Below are 18,256 nucleotides of genomic sequence, written 5' to 3' on the forward strand. Positions count from 1 at the left end.
GAATTTAACAAAGAGGCTAATTGTACGAAGCGACATTTCTATATATTTATAAGGTCAGGCTAAATGCTTTAACGTACGTTGCCTGTAAATTGTTGCTCCAGGAAAAAAAGTTTAAGCGATTGTCTAGTATTTGGTAGTGAGCTTAAGTACACAGTTCATAAATTTGTCAATATTTTGTGTCGCTTCATACATTGCAGTCCAAAATGGGCCCAAAAATGTGGTTGTATTAAGCGACAAAAAAGTGCTCCGATTGTCACCAAACACAGCTCAAACGACGCAGAAAAATTCGCTGATTCCAAATATATATAAAAGTCTATATCGCCCAGAGTGTCGCTTAATACAATTAGCCCGGAACCCATCGATATCTACACGGCTGTCACATAAGTGATCTATCTGCGGCTATCCCGTAAGCGGATGTCGCATTATGTGATCCACCAAGTTTCACCAAAGCATTTATGTACATTGTTTCAAAATGAGACGCATTGATCCACTGAGATTTAGGTTAGGTTAGGTTAGATTAGTTTTTTTTCCATCACTTTTCTTTAGTGTTCTGTTTGGCATAGAACCATATTATTTACCAGCGCCCCAATGACCCTGGTGTTGTAGTAGTCGGTGAGCAGCGTCTCGCAGATGGTGGCCAGCAGCCAGAAGGCTTGTTCCTCGGGACAGTAGATCAGCAGCACCGATGCCACAATGTTCATGGCCTGGCAGTAGCCGATCTGCGGATTGCGAAGCGCGTACGCGCACAACACTCGACGCAGCGCCGATATTCCTGCGCACAAAATAAAAAAACAAAATAGTGTTGAATGGCACTTTGATGTTACATTTGAATATTGGGCGAAAGGTCTACTAGCCCTTACAAAAGCAATTAGAAGTTTGAAGGAGTCAAAACGGAGCTTAACAGTTTGGAAATCGCGGTTTCGGAGTATTAACTCTTGGTGTGCTGATGCGAAATTTTCACAATCCGCCAAATATATTTTATGTTCATAATAACTTACTTGTTTTTCGAAAAATTGTGTTTTTTTTAATTGTACGGTCTTACCAGATATTGTGTTTATATATTTATGAAAACAGTATATAATCCTAGCTTAGGAAGTTTCCCTAGAATAGCTTAGAATTTTTTTTTGATTGTGCTTATTGGGAATGGCGGCACACAAGAGGTTAAGCCTTTAGATGAATTAATTACCAATCTCGCTCTGGAAGGCGGGGTGCTCGGGTAGCGAGCGGTGCAAATCGCGCTCAATCTCCTCGTTGGCCTGCGAGCGCTCGGCGAGGGCGCATCCCACCAGGCGGCGGTACTCTCCACGACCAGCCGCACGCCGAAGCCCCGCGCCGCTGAACACGCCCCACAGTTCCCCGCGCAGAGCGTCTGGCACGCCGCGCACCACCAGCTCTCCCCCGCCGCAGGTCCGGTACATGCTCACCCCGCGCCCCATCTCCGACATGTGCTGCTCCCACATCTTCTCCTGTCGATAAAATAATAATTCATTTAATACAAAGACTAAAAATCGAAGACCTTGGAGAGAAGACCTCAAATGTCACAAATCGATTATTTATATACTAAATTATTATTTTTAAGTTTATTATAGTACAGCACACTTGAAGTGAAATACAGGGTTTTCCAATAAGAGGTGTTATTTTGATATTCAATCGTAAAAGATCAATGGTTTCGTTGCTTATGTGGCACGTAGCGCCGTCTTGTTCAAAGTAAACGTTGTCCAGATCAATACCATCCAATCCCGGCCATAAAAAATCATTAATCATCTCTCGATAGCGCAATCCATTCACCGTAACTGTTGCTCCAGCCTCATTTTCGAAAAAGTAAGGTCCAATGACTCCGCCGGACCATAAACCGCACCAAACAGTCACACGTTGAGGATAGAGAGGCTTTTCAACAATAACTCTTGGGTTTTCCGAGCCCCAGATGCGACAATTTTGCTTGTTGACGAAGCCACCGAGGTGGAAATGGGCCTTATCACCTCAAGATGATTTGCATTTGATTCACTAAAGTGAATTTTAATAATTTCAATGCGTTGTTGAAGCGTGTATCGTTCCATTTTTATTAATGGCGTAGTTTCTACTTGTCAAATGTCAAAAAATGACTGCTTCAAAAGTAACATCTACCGAAATAGCGGGCTATTCAAAATAACACCTCTTATTGGAAAACCCTGTACATAAAACTGCACTATATAAATATTATGTTATTATTATTATTTTTTAAATTTGCAGTTTTCACTCAAAATCTTGTAGACAATAAATTATTTGCTGTTTTCACAAATATACCATATTTTTGACAGTCAAGGACATACGATTTTAAAAAAAAATATTTAACAAGAACCGTTGTATGGAACCATAGACAAACAACTAAAAAATGAAATAAAAGGTTTTTGGAAAAACTTTGTGGACATTTGAGGTCTGCAATTGAAGACCCCGTTAGCAAAACGGTGAGTTCTTTAAGCCTATGTCACCGGTGCAGCGGTGAGTGATTCTCATAGCCACTAGTGGAGGATTTTGTAGCTGCTTTGTATTTTAATTATGGAAAAAATTTTAAATGATTATTTCTCAAATTGTGAATTCCATAATCCCTCTGACTACGTGCATTCGGGATATGTGCAGTAATTTAATTAAAATATAATAAGTTTAAAAATACTACTAGGAATAGATGGACATAATTTTTTGATAAATAATATAATTCAAACATGAGAAATAATTTCTCAATTGAGTTGGGCAGTTTCGTTAAAAAAATATAATTTTTTCGCCATCAGCCTCGAAATACCTACATTTGTAAATTATTGTACATAATGTGTTTGTATATTTAATTAAGAATTTTTTTTTTAAATTCTCACTTTCTTCTCCTGAACCTCTTTAATATGCGCCGATTGATAAGTCTTGAACAAGGTCATCAGAGGTGGCTGGGGATTCCAGGAGTCACCGCTCGATGTGCTCGAGTGCAACACTGTTTTCGGATTGTCTCTGCAAATATAAAATACATATTACATAATTTAGAATCTACTGATGTTGTCTCATAAAAAATACAATTTTACATATTATAATTATTTTAAAACCTTCAGGATTATTTGGGAAACAAACTTAAATTTAGCTTTAAATGTGCAATAAACATTGAAGAATATCAGGCTGCAGAGTTATAATTTGAAACAAATTCTATTTTTTCAAATTTTTTTTTTTTTTTGTATTAGGCAATTCACCCTAAAGAGAGTGCTATGTGCCGTTAAAGTTAAGGGAGATGGTTATAATTTTATGGGAAATCTATACAGGAATAGGAAATCTCAAATATTGAAGTCATTCAAGTCTATGAACTTGTATAGAACTGAGAAAATGCGAGAATTGTTGAGAGAAAGTAAATAAGGAATACTAAGGGGAGATTGGTGGGTGATTTTTATAAGTAAACGATAAATGCCTTTGAAGGATGAATGATTTTTACAATTAAAGAAAACGTGATCAAGAGTCTCAATTTCCATGCCGCACTGGCAGAGTGGACTATCTAGGACCCGGATTTTAAACAAATGGGATGCAATGGAGCAATGACCAATTCTCATTCTCGAGATACAGGATATAAATCTTTTGGATTTTTTCTTGCCGTGGAACCAAGGTTTACTTGGAATATGATTTTGTATTCCAGCATAAAAAGCACCAGTTCGGGTTTTCGTATTGGTCCAATTTTCTTCCCAGGAGCGGATCATGTTGGATTTAAGAATTGGGATGACGTCAGAGATAGGAATTCTAAAATCTAAAGGATTAGAGCCAGAAATTGTTCCAAGTTTAGCTAGAGAATCGGCTTTCTCGTTACCCTCAATTCCCAAATGGCCAGGGACCCAAACCAATATTGTCTCGAAATTTAATTCATTTAAAGTTTTAAGGGTGTTTCTGATATTATAAATAATATAGTCTTCTGGTTTATGGATATTTGAGGAAATTTTCAACACTGCGCTTAGTGAGTCAGTGCACAGTAAGGCTCGTCGAATATTGAAAAGCTGGATTTGGCTCAAAGCTTGTTCAATTGCGAAGCATTCTGCAGTAAATATGGAAATTTCTTTAGGCAATTTATAAGACAAATCTAAATCGAATTCGGGAATGTGTACCGCAGCTCCACAATCTTTGTTATCAGACTTAGAACCATCTGTGTAAATGAGAGAAAATTCTGGAAATTTAGAAGATGTAATGTTTTTAAATTTTTCCTCAACATTTTGATTAGATGAGGTTAAAATATCAGTTCGGAAGTCTGAAGTTATAACGTTGGGGATATAATTGATAGAATCAAATGGGATGGTGAAAATAGGAAGGATAGGATCTTTTTGTAGATTTTGGAGGGAAGAAGACAGAGATTTGAATGAAAGAAAACTTTTTAGAAGGAGAGGAAGTCGATTTTTATCTGTCGATCTTTTTTCGTTATTTAAGTAATTGAACAAATAATCAAGGCTTTGTTCTAAAGGGTGACGCGATATAGAAAAAGATTTAAAAATATATTTATCAGCTAGGAATTGTCTCCTTAAAATTAAGGGGGGATCAACACATTCTACCTGGAGAGAATTAATTGGAGAAGGTTTCATCGCTCCAATAATTATTCTGAGCGCTTTGGACTGAATTCTTTCAAGTTTTTTGTCCAAATATTTAGGAAGAGGATCAAAAAGAAATGTTCCATAATCCAAATGGCTTTGCACTAGAGCACCATACATTAATTTAAGAGTAGTAGGATGAGATCCCCACCACACTCTGGAAACAGCTCGCATAATATTTAGACCCTTTTCACACTTAGCCGAAATGTTCTGAATATGCGGGAGCCAGGAAAGTTTATGATCCAAAAGTAGTCCAAGAAATTTAATTTGCTTAACAATTTGAAGAGGGACATTATCAAAGCAGACAGAAAAGGGGGGTATTTTTCTTTTGCGCGTAAAAGCCACTACTTTGGTTTTAGACGTAGCTAAATTCATCCCATTTGTCAACAACCAAACTTTAATATTATGTAAAGCCAAATTCAATTCCTTCGCAGCGCGCGATAGATTTTTGTGTGATAAATATATAAGGAAATCATCAGCAAAATAAAGTCGCTTGATAGATGAAGGAATTACACTGTCTAAATCACTTATATATATATTAAATAATAATGGACTGATTACGGACCCCTGAGGTAACCCCTTCCATAGTTTGCGATTTATAGTTTTTGAAGAAAAGTGGATAATAATGGATCTGTCTGTTAGTATATTAATAATAAATTGAACTAGTTTTAAGGGAATTTTTATTTTAATTAATTTTTCTTTCAAAATGTTAATTAATACATCGTCGTAAGCTGACGAAAGATCAAGAAATGTGGCCAGAGTGCAAGAATTAAGGGACTGAGATATACGGATGTCTGTTGTTAACACACTTAAATTATCTATGGTTGATTTCTTTTTCCGGAAGCCATATTGATTAGGAGAGATAATTCTGTGATTTTCAACAAACCATTCCAATCTGTTCTTTATCAAGTGTTCTGCTACTTTCATTAAACATGACGAAAGAGCAATAGGACGATAGGATGAGATTTCAGATGGATTTTTGCCAGGTTTTAAAATCGGAAGGATTTTTTGAACTTTCCAGACTTCCGGAATGAATCCCGTTTCGAACATGTAATTAATTAGGGATAAAAAATATTCAACCGACATGTCTGAGAAAGCTTTAATGAAACTATATAAGATTCCATCAGGGCCAGGAGAAGAGTCTGGAAGGGAATTGATTACTCGATTTAATTCACTTATTGAGAAAGGAGAGTCCAGCCAGCTAGAGTGAGATGGATAAGAAATAAAGGAAGGCATTTCCTCACATCTGGCAACTGACGGAGGAGCTATCTTATCAGCAAAACCTATAATAATTTCTTCTGGAATATGTTTAGAACGCTGCGGAGTATATGACGAACCGAATTTTTTTAAATTGGACCATACGGATGACTGGGGAGATTCAGGAGACAAGCGTTCACAGAATTTTCGCCATCCAGACCGCTTTTTGTTTTTCAAAACGCGTTTCGCTTCTGCCTGGGCGCGTTTCACAGAAAGGTAATTTTCGAAAGACATACATTTACGGAAAATGGAAATTGCTTCTCTTCTGGATTTAACGACACTAGTGCATTCTTCATCCCACCATGGGGTGGAATGTTTTATCTTAATGTTAATATTACGTTTTTTAAGTGTTTTTTCTGCAGCTTTTATTATCATGTTAGGAAATAATTCACATTGTAAACTAGTGTTAACAAGGGAAGACTTAGATTCTTGAACAATGGAGTCTAATTCTGAAGAAAAATTTCTCCAATTCGCGTCTTTCGTTTTAAATTTAAAACTATTGTTTATCGAAAAGGAATGCGTGGAAGATAGATGGTGGAAGGTAATTATTATAGGAAAATGGTCACTGGAAAGGGGATCTTTAAGAATGTTCCAAGAACATATGGGAATCACCGAAGATGAGCAAAGAGATAAATCGACTGCACTTTTCCGATGTTGAGGGGCAGTGAAACGAGTTGGAGATCCATCATTTAGTATACATAAATTATAGGTATCCATAAAATCTAATAGATTATGGCCAGAACGGTTTGTTAACTCACTGCCCCAAGAAGGAGAATGAGCATTGAAGTCCCCAAGTATCATATACGGGGGACGAATCTGGGATATAAATGTTGACCATTCGTTTTCAACAAAAATTGTAGAGGGAGGGATATATATTGATAGTAATGTAATATCAGATATAACAGCAGCTACTATCTGAAAATTATTGGAGAGAGTGTGGAAAATAATTTGTTTAAAAGGGATAGAATTATGTATAATAAGAGCAGTGCCACCTTTGCCATCCAGTCTATCATGTCTTAGACAATGATATCCAGGAATATTAAATTGGTATGAGGGTTTTAACCACGTTTCGGAGATGGCAGCAACTGAAATATTATGTTCATCAAGTAACTGTACAAGATCAATTTTGTTGGCGAATAGACTTCTACTATTCCATTGAAGTATTTTGCTCATTTGCGGATACATCGGGAAGGCTAGAGAGTAAAGATTTCATATAATCGGCAGCGTTGGACGGTACTTTATTGTTATTTGAAAGGATCGTAATTAATAGGGTAATTAAAGTTTGAATAAAAGAAGAATTTTCAATCGTGACTTTAGGGAAGATATCGGAAGTGGAACAGTTTTTTAAGGCAGTCCCATTGGGAGCCTGGGATTTATTATTCCCATTCGGGTTAGGTAAAAGTTCATTATGTAGTTTTTTATCGAAAGAAGGAATAAATTTTGGATTAGATTTTATCGGTTTGAAAATTGTTTCTTTGTGGGAAGATGATAGAGGGGATTTAGGGGGAGAAAAATGAAAGAGAGAAGCGTTAGACGTTATCTCTGCAAAAGATTTTTTTGTAGGAGCGAATAATTTAGAGGCCTGAAAGTAAGAAATATTGTCTGCAGCCATTGACTGTTTGATATTTCTCTGTCTAGATAACTCTGGACAGGCCACACTAACAGCAGTATGGTTGCCCTTACAATTAATACAAATAGGGTTATTCGTTGTATTTTGACACTGTTCAAAGGGATGATCCTCTCCGCAATGGAAGCAACGAGGAGGGGAACGACAAATAGGTTTTGAATGGCCAAAACGGCAACAGTTGAAACATTGGATAGTCGGGAATCTGTATATTTCAACGGGAAGAGCGTTATAATAAATAAATACACGGGATGGTAATGTTTGACCTTCGAAAGTAATAACAACGGATTGTGAAGGTTTCCATATAGTGGTGCCGGTGGAAGTATCCTTGAAATTCAAACGACGTGCTTTTAAAACTTTTGGAATTAATTGAGAGTCATTAAGAGCATCTACTATTTCTGTTTCTGATAGATCGGTTGGGATACCTCTTACTCTGCCCATTCTGGTTAAATTGAATGTAGGTATGAAAGATTTAAATTTATTATTTGAAAGAGAACCTATTTTTTTAACAAAATCATTAGCTAATGAGGCTGATTTAAATTCTATGGATAGTTTGTATCGACCTTCCGGTTTTATTGATCCATTTATAATACCGAGGTTATTGAGTTTTGAGCTAAAAATAAATTTACCAAAATCCAGGGGATGAATTATTTTCCCCTGTTCAGTCCTTTGGACATTGACAATAAATGGAGCTGAAGATGAAATAGAATACATAAGCTCAATGGCTTTTGCTTCTGGAGGAATTGTATCATTATAACTTCCATGAGAGATTGGGGCTTCGTTTGATTGTGAAAGAGATTTAATTTTAGGAGGTACATCAAGGCAAAGCGGAGGACGTCGTTTTCGTGAAGGAAGGGTTACAGAAGTCTGGGTATCATCAGTATCGTAGTCGTCTACAATATTAGAAATGGGCTCAGGGTCCGGAGGTCGATTTTCATCTTCCTCCATTTCAACAAATTAAAAAAAAATTAAACAATAATTATTATTTTAGAAATAATAAATGATAGAAATAATACACGCAACTTCGTCGTAAACCAATAACACAAACAAAAATAATGAATACGAAAAGGTAACAATAAATAAATCTTATCTGTACGCCGCGCCGCCGTCAAAGTAAGCCGTCAAACACAGAGCACTGGTAAACACGACTGCACACTACCGAGGTTCGGTGACTCATTTTTTCATATTATAAATACATAAAATAATTAATCAATAATTATCACAAAACCCTTTCAGGTCTTGGTGGAATAATGTCATTATAATAAATAAATTTATGAAAATTTCCCAGAAACTTGGAAAAATAATTATATTATACTAATTGACATTACAGTAAAACCCACTTATAAAGTTCCCACATAGAAATTTTACATGCTAAAAAAGATTTTTTTCGGTCCCTCAGAAAACCTTATCCCTTTTCGGAATGTTTTTCTTTTAAATCTTGTGACTTCTATACTTAGAGCTTACCATTTCCCTCCCCCTTCATTCAGAAAACATAATCCAGGACTGTGTTATGTCTTTGGATATGTTTTGTCCTGAACTCACTGTGATAACCTTGATATTACTAGATTAGCCTATTACGTTATCCATACATGGCGTTGGCTGTCGAGTATCGTTGAGACCGAGGGGATAAATAGGGTGGGAACCTCGGGTCGGGGTCCATATTATTATAACCGCCTGCTAATTAAGATACCAGAGTTTGTGAGAAACCCCGGAGACAAAACACTTACTATCATATCAAGTTGTGGTGAAAGGGTTATAAAAGTGATTCACTGTTTTCTAAACACATATTGACGCACAGACATAGGAATTAATAGACGAGAAGATAATGGCGATGGGTAAAATCAACTGTTGAAGAACGAAGAGAGTGAAGCTGACTGTGATTCGTCAATAAATCAATCTGACAGTAAATAGGCATCTCGCATTATAATATCACCATTTACTTCTTAAAAGTAAAATCTGCTTTTGAATGAATAGACATTTTTACATGGGAGCGCAAATTACTCGCCACGTTATGAACAAATTTGCGAAATCCAAATTCGGCAAAAAAATTCGGTTCTATTTTCAGAGTCGAATATTTCGTTTAAGTATTTAGTTAAGACACTTTTATAAATGTTCATAATTTACTTCCCAGCAACCAACCAGCTTTGTGTTTCGCGTCCAGACGTTTCTCGATGTGATAGTAACAACTGATTCATATTATACGATGTGAATATGCTTAAAATAAAGTAAAATAATGCTTATATATGGAATGTAATACGACAATTGGGTTTATTCTCTTTTTCACATCTATTTTTACAAGTTTTCATAGTACAAGTCAACATTTTGCCGTGTTATTTCGTAAAATGAACCGATGATGCCTCGACCATAGTTCGCACAAGAATGATGACGTCACGTTTTCAAATATCACTTGAGGCCATACGCGAGCACAGCCGGCTCCAATGGAACCGGTATGGGGAGTGGGGATAATACGCTTTTAATCACTTAGGGCAGGTCTACTAATATTCATATGTCTATGTATTGACGGATTATTAAAGTTAATATACATAAATATACCTGGGCAGTCTGGCAAGCAGCTCAGATATCTTGTTCACCACAAACTCCCGATCGTGCAGGTGCGAAAGCAGGAAGCTGGAGTGGTGCGAGGTGGTCACGAGTAGGGCTGAAGCAGAGCCTGCTGCGCCCGCGCTGCCGCCGCCTGCGAACCCGCCGTCCGCGCGCTCCACCTGCTGCACTGTGGAGAGGGGCAAGATGAGACGCACCAGGTGGGCCACCTGCCACACAAATCCCAATTCATTAATTATACCGAGCTATAGTGCTAGACCGCAAATAATGAAAATGCAACATAATTGAGCTATATCGAAATAACGCTGTTTTTATGGTAGATCCATTCAAATTACGCCCGGCATATCCATCTATATTCGCAATATAGATGGATATGCGGGATATTTAAAAATTGTTTTAAAATTCCAACCACAGATGGCAGTACAAGGTCTATGGCAGGTAGCGCGCTCTATTTCCGCATAACGGTAGTCAAGACGAGTTGGCCATTAGTAATTCAAATTTTGTGGAAATATTTTGTTGATAAATTCAAAATATATTAATTTATGGAAAGGCGGAGTCATTATTTTTTTTTTGTAAAATTTTATTGTAATCATAACTTATGAATAAAATAAATAAAACATGTTGTATTTACATTATTACATATAAATTAATTTGATTTTCAATGTGTACATGATCACTACCGTTAAATGAAAGGTTTAGCAGCCAATATCTCAGGACTCTTCTCACACACTGCTGTTTTACCGCTTACTCAATTGACTATTGTTATGTAACAGAATTAGCTACAACGCAATATCAAAGAAGATCCCTATAACTATTAATTTCAACACGCCCCGTTTAACCGGAGGGCAGCACTCACCACACACCCGCGACAAGCAAGTCCCTGTCGCCTGCTTCCTCAGTCCCGGGACAATGCTCTTAGCGTGAGGTCACGTCTTTTGCTTGTGTTAAAAGTTCACGCATCTGTTGCCGAATTCGAACGCGTGGCATGGTCGTTGCCCCTCAATGAAGCCGACCCTTGACTACATCTAAACCGCCTTGCTGGTTCTGGCAAGCGCGATGGTTTGCCAGATCCAGAGCCTACGCCATCATCCAGATGCACGTGAGTCCGCTAGTAAACCTGTCTCTATATTTTGTGCCTTACTGTGTTAACTTGTATCGTGTACGCCGGGCCAGAGAGTGACCCCCTGTTTATGCACCGCCAAACTAGCCAGAGAGAATTAGATAGGACTATGCTATGTTGTGTAATATTCATGATTTTATGATGTAATCTACGAATGCTTTGTCCCACGCTGTAACGCCATGTGCCATCTGATGCATTAAACATTGTTATACATCACTAACTTTTCATTTGGAACTGAGACCCATCCATGAACCCTTACAGCAAAGGTGGCCAAGAATATAAGTTCGTGGACGGCTCACGCTCGGAGATATGCTGTCCCACTCAATCGGTAGTCGAGCTAGCTCAGGTAAAGTGTACCTTCTGTACTTGCCAACACACTTGCAAACCCTAACACTGGCGCAGCGTGGGGCTCCAAACACAACACTATTTAATTTTCAATAAGAAGATTTTTCAGCAAACTGGTGCAGCGCACATCGCCAATTGAAAAATCCAAAAATCTTCACCCAAAATTTTTGTAAAGATTTTCAGCTAAAACATTAATAACGTTTGATTGATTTAGAACTCTAGCAAACTCATAAGTCACAAGCTTTCACTATGTGGGAGACCACCATTTAGAAATGAAATGCAGCTTGTGATGGCTTTAGCTATGTTTAGTGACCATATTTGAATAGCCAGGTATTTCCCAAAGTTTCTCTTCTCCTCTTTCACTTCCTACAGCCTCACAAAACTCTTCAAACAGGGTGCCCTTAGGTCCAGTAAAAAAAGTTAAAACTGCCCGTGGGGGCAGTTTTAACTTTTGTGCGGTATCACAAATGTGACTACATATCCTGTTTTGAACGGAACCATCCCGTTTTCCAGAAAGTTGTTCACTTGAGACATCAAATCGAGAGCAAAAGATTAAAGTCTATCAACTAGTTATCGTGAAGCTAGATATGATCAATATTACACGATAATAAAAAAAAATTAAAAAAAGAAATTGAAATACTAACCCTACTGTCAAAGCACAAGAAATTCTGCGACAGGTACAACCGGCCCCAGTTGTGTTTCTTGTCGTACGGAGTCCACAAGGTGCACTCCATCGTCCCATCCAGCTTCTCGTCCTGCGGCAGGCGGAACTTCAGTGTGAAGGCGGCTGTGTGCTTGCGGGCATCCAGATCTCGCTTGAGGAACGACGGCTGCTTTTGCACATTCTTGCACAGCTTCGTCAGGAGCTCCTTGTCTTCGTTGAAGCCACCGTCCTTGTCGTCAATCAAACTGTTCTCAAAGATTTCATTTGTTTAACATTATTTTCTATTAAAAACATATTTTTAAGAAGCAGACTAAAATACAGTGGTGCAGAACCGTGGATAATAGAATGAGAGATTATCAGCATGAAAGTGCAAGCACAAAAGTGTCGCCAACATTATTCACCAACACTTCTACAAATCGTATCTACGCACAACGGCGCCGCGCTTTTGTTTCTACCTACACACTAAATGCATAACTTTCATGGCTCAGCCACTTTGACGGTACATGTTGTTTGGTCATAGCTCGCCAACAGTCGGCAGGCTTTTATGCTCTATTACTATTATATATATGGGTGGAACCCACAAAACCCAGAAATGATAGTCGGTTGCACCATTTGCTTTAAATACTTATCAAGATTAGACATTTGCGATAAATGTACATCCATATTCATACATTACGTATCCTGTTTTAACAGAATGATAGTTGGATTGGATAATTCATTACAGGGGGCATTTAAAAAGTGATCCAAACTGATGTAACTATGTACAGGGTTTTCCAATAAGAGGTGTTATTTTGATATTCAATCGTAAAAGATCAATGGTTTCGTTGCTTGTGTGGCACGTAGCGCCGTCTTGTTGAAAGTAAACGTTGTCCAGATCAATACCATCCAATTCCGGCCATAAAAAATCATCAATCATCTCTCGATAGCGCAATCCATTCACCGTAACTGTTGCTCCAGCCTCATTTTCGAAAAAGTAAGGTCCAATGACTCTGCCGGACCATAAACCGCACCAAACAGTCACACGTTGAGGATAGAGAGGCTTTTCAACAATAACTCTTGGGTTTTCCGAGCCCCAGATGCGACAATTTTGCTTGTTGACGAAGCCACCGAGGTGGAAATGGGCCTCATCACTCAAGATGATTTGCATTTGATTCACTCAAGTGAATTTTAATAATTTCAATGCGTTGTTGAAGCGTGTATCTTTCCATTTTTATTAATGGCGTAGTTTCTACTTGTCAAATGTCAAAAAATGACAGCTTCAAAAGTAACATCTACCGAAATAGCGTACTATTCAAAATAACACCTCTTATTGGAAAACCCTGTACATTCATAATTACGTAGATATTCATGTAAACAAAGAAATGCGTAAATATCAATCTACCACTATTCAAGGCTGCAAAAAACTAGCGTACAAAAGTAAATTCATAGTGTTAATTTATTATGTTTGTTTTTAGAAATTCTTCCATCACCTAGTTTTATTTTATTATTTTAATGTGTGTTATTATTGCTATAATAATAATAATAATTGTTAAGCTAAGACTCATTGCATCACGAGTTTTAAACAATCCAAGTCAAAGAATGATTATCAATAATGACTTCATCAGAAAAGGGAGTGTCACTCAGAATATTTTGCTAAACAAACAATAACAATGTGGCATATTATGATTATACACTGCCCAAATAACAGTGACCCCTGATAACAATGAAGACTAGTTATCAGGACACCTACCAATTTAATTTCCGCTAATATCAGTTATCCTAATGACAAACGACAGATACCAAACTCAAATGGAGTATTATTTACATTTCCAAGTTTACAGTGCGCTATTTATTACTATATGAGCTAATAGCTTATTATGTATTTTCGTTGATAACACGTATATGACATGGGATATAATACGAATTAATTAAAATAAACTAAAATTTTCTAGCAACGTAGCTATATATTGAGAAAGTGGACTTACTTATAAACAATATAGGGAGATAGAAATTCAAATATTATTGGCCTTTCCAACTCCAGACTCAATTTGTTAGAAAACGAGAGCTCAAATCAAAAAAGTGATACAACAAAATCAACTACAAGTGTGATGTAGATTCAGTTGTTTGTACTATGAGTTTCTGGAAACCATGTTTATCGGTGAGCAATTTTTACTCTCATTTGTTAACTTGGTCCCAATCATAATAATAAAAATGACCCTTTTCAAGGTTGCTAAAATGCTCAATGTTATGAAATTACAATATAATTGGTCATAGAGCAACGCACGCCACTGGCATTTTACAATGTTTGATAGTAAGTAAAAACTATGGTTGAATATACTTATACGTACACATCAATCAAGGATTTATGAAATAAACAAAAATTAGTTAGGGGAGGCTTGAGTGGATAAAAAGATAAATCATTACGCTTACAGTTTAACGGCCATATTAGTGAGTTGCTGCATCAGAGCGAAGGTCTCAGCAGTGTGTATGAACATGGAGAAGAAGTGTTCCTTGTCCCGAGTGGCGATCTTGATGGAGTCCGTGCCTAGGAGGTTGTTGATCCTGCTCAGCTCCGTGATGTCGGCCCAGCGGATCACCAGGTTAGTCTCCTTGCCGAGGATATAGGCATAGAAGCAGGCATGGTTCACCGATAGGTAGAGCCAGCCTTGGCGGGGGATCTTGCCTTTCCAGTAGCTGGAAAATATTGAAGAAAACGGTCAATAAAACTAAATAATTGTAGAGAATGCATAGAACACAGCAAACCTACGTCCATGTACACACTCCCTATTCTCCCTACAACCATAATTAATATTAGGGGCCTTTTATTTTTATTTTCTACTGCGCATGTTCTCTAGTTGATCTAGTAAATGGTTGGCCAAACTTTTCAGCAGAGGGGCCAGATTTTAGAAATGAGATTTCCTACCGGGCCGTACTAGAAGTGAGTCATACTAGCCTAGCTCGTCTTGATACTTGGAACAACTGGTGCAAGTATGGATGGTATTGGAGTATTGCTCACTCGATGCTGGATTCCCCACAATCTTTTTTCGAACCTCCCCCCCGGTTGTTGGAGAATTTCTAAAAAACATAATTCCCCACAGCAATTTGTGAACGCATTTCCGATGTATTATGATTATGATTTATCAAAAATCCATGGGGGGGGGGTGGTAGCTAGAGAATTCCTTGTCGAAAAATTGCACACATTTTCTTCATGTCCTCTGGTGCATTTGCTTTGCGGATAATCCATATTTCGGTTAGAGGAACACTCTTCTCAGCGTCTTGCAGCTTGCGAGTATTGCGTATAAGGGACGCAAAAGGCATCCAAGTCTAGAAAGACTCAAAGAACTGGCAAGAAGCGCAATACTGATAGTTGAATCAATGTACTGAGATACTTCCATATATGAGATATGATATGAACTACAAACGTTGGATTGTTTTATTTGGTGGTTTTATGTTCACTAAAAGTAAAAATGTGTGCATATGCTCCGTGGGACACAAGTAGACACCCTTGATCTAGTGATTTCAGAGCAGCCTTAAGCGCTCAACTGCCCATTATCATACATTCATCTTCTTCTCAAATTCAAGTCATCAAAAGGTTAACATTAAAGGTAGTCACAGAAATAACGAAAACATTCTCTGTCCAATGTACAGGTGTAGAACTTTCCAATTATAATTACATGGCCAGCCATTTCAGAGCGTAACCAAAGTTTCAAGAGCTTTATAATCATATTGAACTCCATACTTGTTTGTGACTCATCTTATTACATTATCCAGAGTGTTGGCACAACCTGTCTCAAGGGGGACTAGGGACACCACCAACGCTCATATAGAACATTGATATTGGATATATGAAACCTCACAACTTCTAGTATTAAAACAGAAGAATCAAAAACACACCTGCATGAGTAATAGTTGACCAGCTTCTCCTCTTTCGGCATATTGAAATTTTTAAGAAACTTATAATTAGCATTCTTAAATGTTTTTGTGTCTTCATCTGAAAGTTGCACCAATAATTGAAATAAGATAAAATCCATGTACACACAAAGCTATGTACACACGTCTATTGATGCTTGACAGTTTGGCTTGATCGAACATGTAGACTTGGAACCATGCTTGTCGTCCACCCACTCGAGCTCGACACAATACACGATAGATATATCACCAAGATGGTCAGTCAAATTGTAAATTTCTCTCGATATCGAATAAAAAAGCATTGAGAGAGAAGGTACACATTTTGAGACATGTTCGAATGGGCATAAAACCATTGAGCATGAACGAGCGTGGGTACATAACTCAAGATTACAGAAGATGTACATAACATTAGTATTATGAATAAAATTAAGATTCTCAATAAAAGATTTAAAACAGAAGCTTTTCCCTCGATTTTATTTCGATTTGTTTACACTTCATAAATGGAACAGACAAAAGATAATGGTTTATTTTATTTTATTTATTATTACACGCCCTAATGGGCTTTTACACACTACAAAGTTTAATAGTAGAGTATCACAATTATTATAAATGTTTAGTTAATAAGTTGAAGGAGAGTTTAAAAAAAATTGTGGCTGTATTACCTTCAGTGATGCTATCCTGTTCCGTAGCGATAATGGACTTGATTTTACAGCAAACAAACTCTGTAACTTCATCTTCCGTGTCGAAAGAGTGCAGGGTCGGGAGAACATTGTCAAACAGCCATTTCCAGTCTGTTTCTATCTCTGCCAGTGTCATAGCACAAGCAATTACTGCAAATAAAGCAAAACAAAAGCATTAATCTACTTGCACTATATATATATATATTTTTTTTTTTGGAATTATTTTTTTTATTTTTAATAATATGTTTACATGGTATATAATTCATTTTACATCTTATTATTATATTAATTGATATCGAACCAATGAGCCCTACGCTGGTAAAACTAAATGTCAATTCAATTTTTAGCCACTCAAAATGAAAAGAACTATATTTTTATTTACATGCTTTGATGTTGAATGGGGATCAATTATTTAAAACCATTAAATGGTTGTAGGAAAATGACTGTGGAAGCAATAATAGACCGGTTCAAAAATTTACCAAGCTATTCGACGAAAGGTCAACCTAACATATTACAATGAACTTACTTTACAAATGACAGACAGAACGAAACCATACCTGTATAAACTTCCGATGATGGAGTTTGATGGAGAATTCGAAAAGGGGCAGGCTTGCTGTCAAACACACTGTCTATTGTTCCAACAAAAAGAGAAGTAAGCCCTCTTGATTTTCCATGGCCCTTTCTTCTCTGTTGCACAAAATATAGAGTAGTCTGGTCAGTCTCCCTAAAACAACACGTTTTCACAATAAATAAATAACGGACAATGAAAGTAATGTAAACAAACTACCCGCGTTCTAATTGTACAAAGGGGCGAGCAAAAACTTACCACATAGCTGTCGCCAACAAAACTTCCTCAGGTTTAACCCACATTTTAAAAACTAATATTACCGCCGGAAAATAAAATATTGTATCTTACACATTATATACAAACTCATGTCAGTGAAAAATTAGATCGCAATATAATATTATGAAATATTATTTGCAAAGATAACGCACAAAACTTGACTGATTCACAGCTGAATTCGCTGAATGTCAAAACAAGTATTGTAAAGCGACACTATCGGCCTCTTGCGGATAGATGAGAAAAATATTATCTTTATTTTGACAGTTTGTTCCAGTTTTCGCATATTGACATCTAGCGGTATGTTATAAACCAGTATATATTTCCGCGGTTGAATTTTGAAAGTTTGAAAATAAATTATTTATACATATTACATATAACGACCAATAACTAGTGTTTGCAGCACAATAGTGACATGTCCAATATTAATTTGTTACAAAATGACTTTTTGATGGAGTTCTTTGATTTGAGGCAATTCTTCGGTATGCACAAAAAAAGCTAGAGTGATTTTTTTAATAAGTTCAATAGTTTCCAGCATCACTATTTTTTTACGTAATTTAAAATTAAAGATAATAAATCATACTTTCGGCTGCATTTAATTCATAAAAAAGCGTACTCAAAGTTAAAAGTTGTAACTAACCGAATCTTAAATGTGCTCTCCCATGAAATTTACATTGTGGAACGTTTCACTATATTATGCT

At 36.9% G+C, this 18,256-nt stretch overlaps 1 protein-coding gene across 1 annotated transcript in view; it reads right to left on the reverse strand.

The window, feature by feature from the left end:
• Positions 1 to 17,736, reverse strand: part of Tbc1d8-9 (TBC1 domain family member 8/9) — a 47,363-nt gene extending 29,627 nt beyond the window's left edge. Inside the window, exons 1-10 of the mRNA XM_089634858.1 lie at positions 17,541 to 17,736; positions 17,272 to 17,438; positions 16,697 to 16,864; positions 16,020 to 16,116; positions 14,556 to 14,819; positions 12,127 to 12,391; positions 10,009 to 10,226; positions 2,847 to 2,973; positions 1,187 to 1,466; positions 579 to 772 (exon numbers count right to left, since the gene is read on the reverse strand). Of these exons, the coding sequence (XP_089490984.1) occupies positions 579 to 772; positions 1,187 to 1,466; positions 2,847 to 2,973; positions 10,009 to 10,226; positions 12,127 to 12,391; positions 14,556 to 14,819; positions 16,020 to 16,116; positions 16,697 to 16,864; positions 17,272 to 17,438; positions 17,541 to 17,584 (1,824 nt within the window). The 5' untranslated portion in view covers positions 17,585 to 17,736. The remainder of the gene's footprint in view (positions 1 to 578; positions 773 to 1,186; positions 1,467 to 2,846; positions 2,974 to 10,008; positions 10,227 to 12,126; positions 12,392 to 14,555; positions 14,820 to 16,019; positions 16,117 to 16,696; positions 16,865 to 17,271; positions 17,439 to 17,540) is intronic.
• Positions 17,737 to 18,256: the final 520 nt, after the last annotated feature.

The sequence above is a fragment of the Hesperophylax consimilis genome, chromosome 8 (assembly GCF_061612785.1).
Source record: "Hesperophylax consimilis isolate HC1 chromosome 8, BYU_Hcon_1.0, whole genome shotgun sequence".
NCBI classification, from domain to species: Eukaryota; Metazoa; Arthropoda; class Insecta; order Trichoptera; family Limnephilidae; genus Hesperophylax; species Hesperophylax consimilis.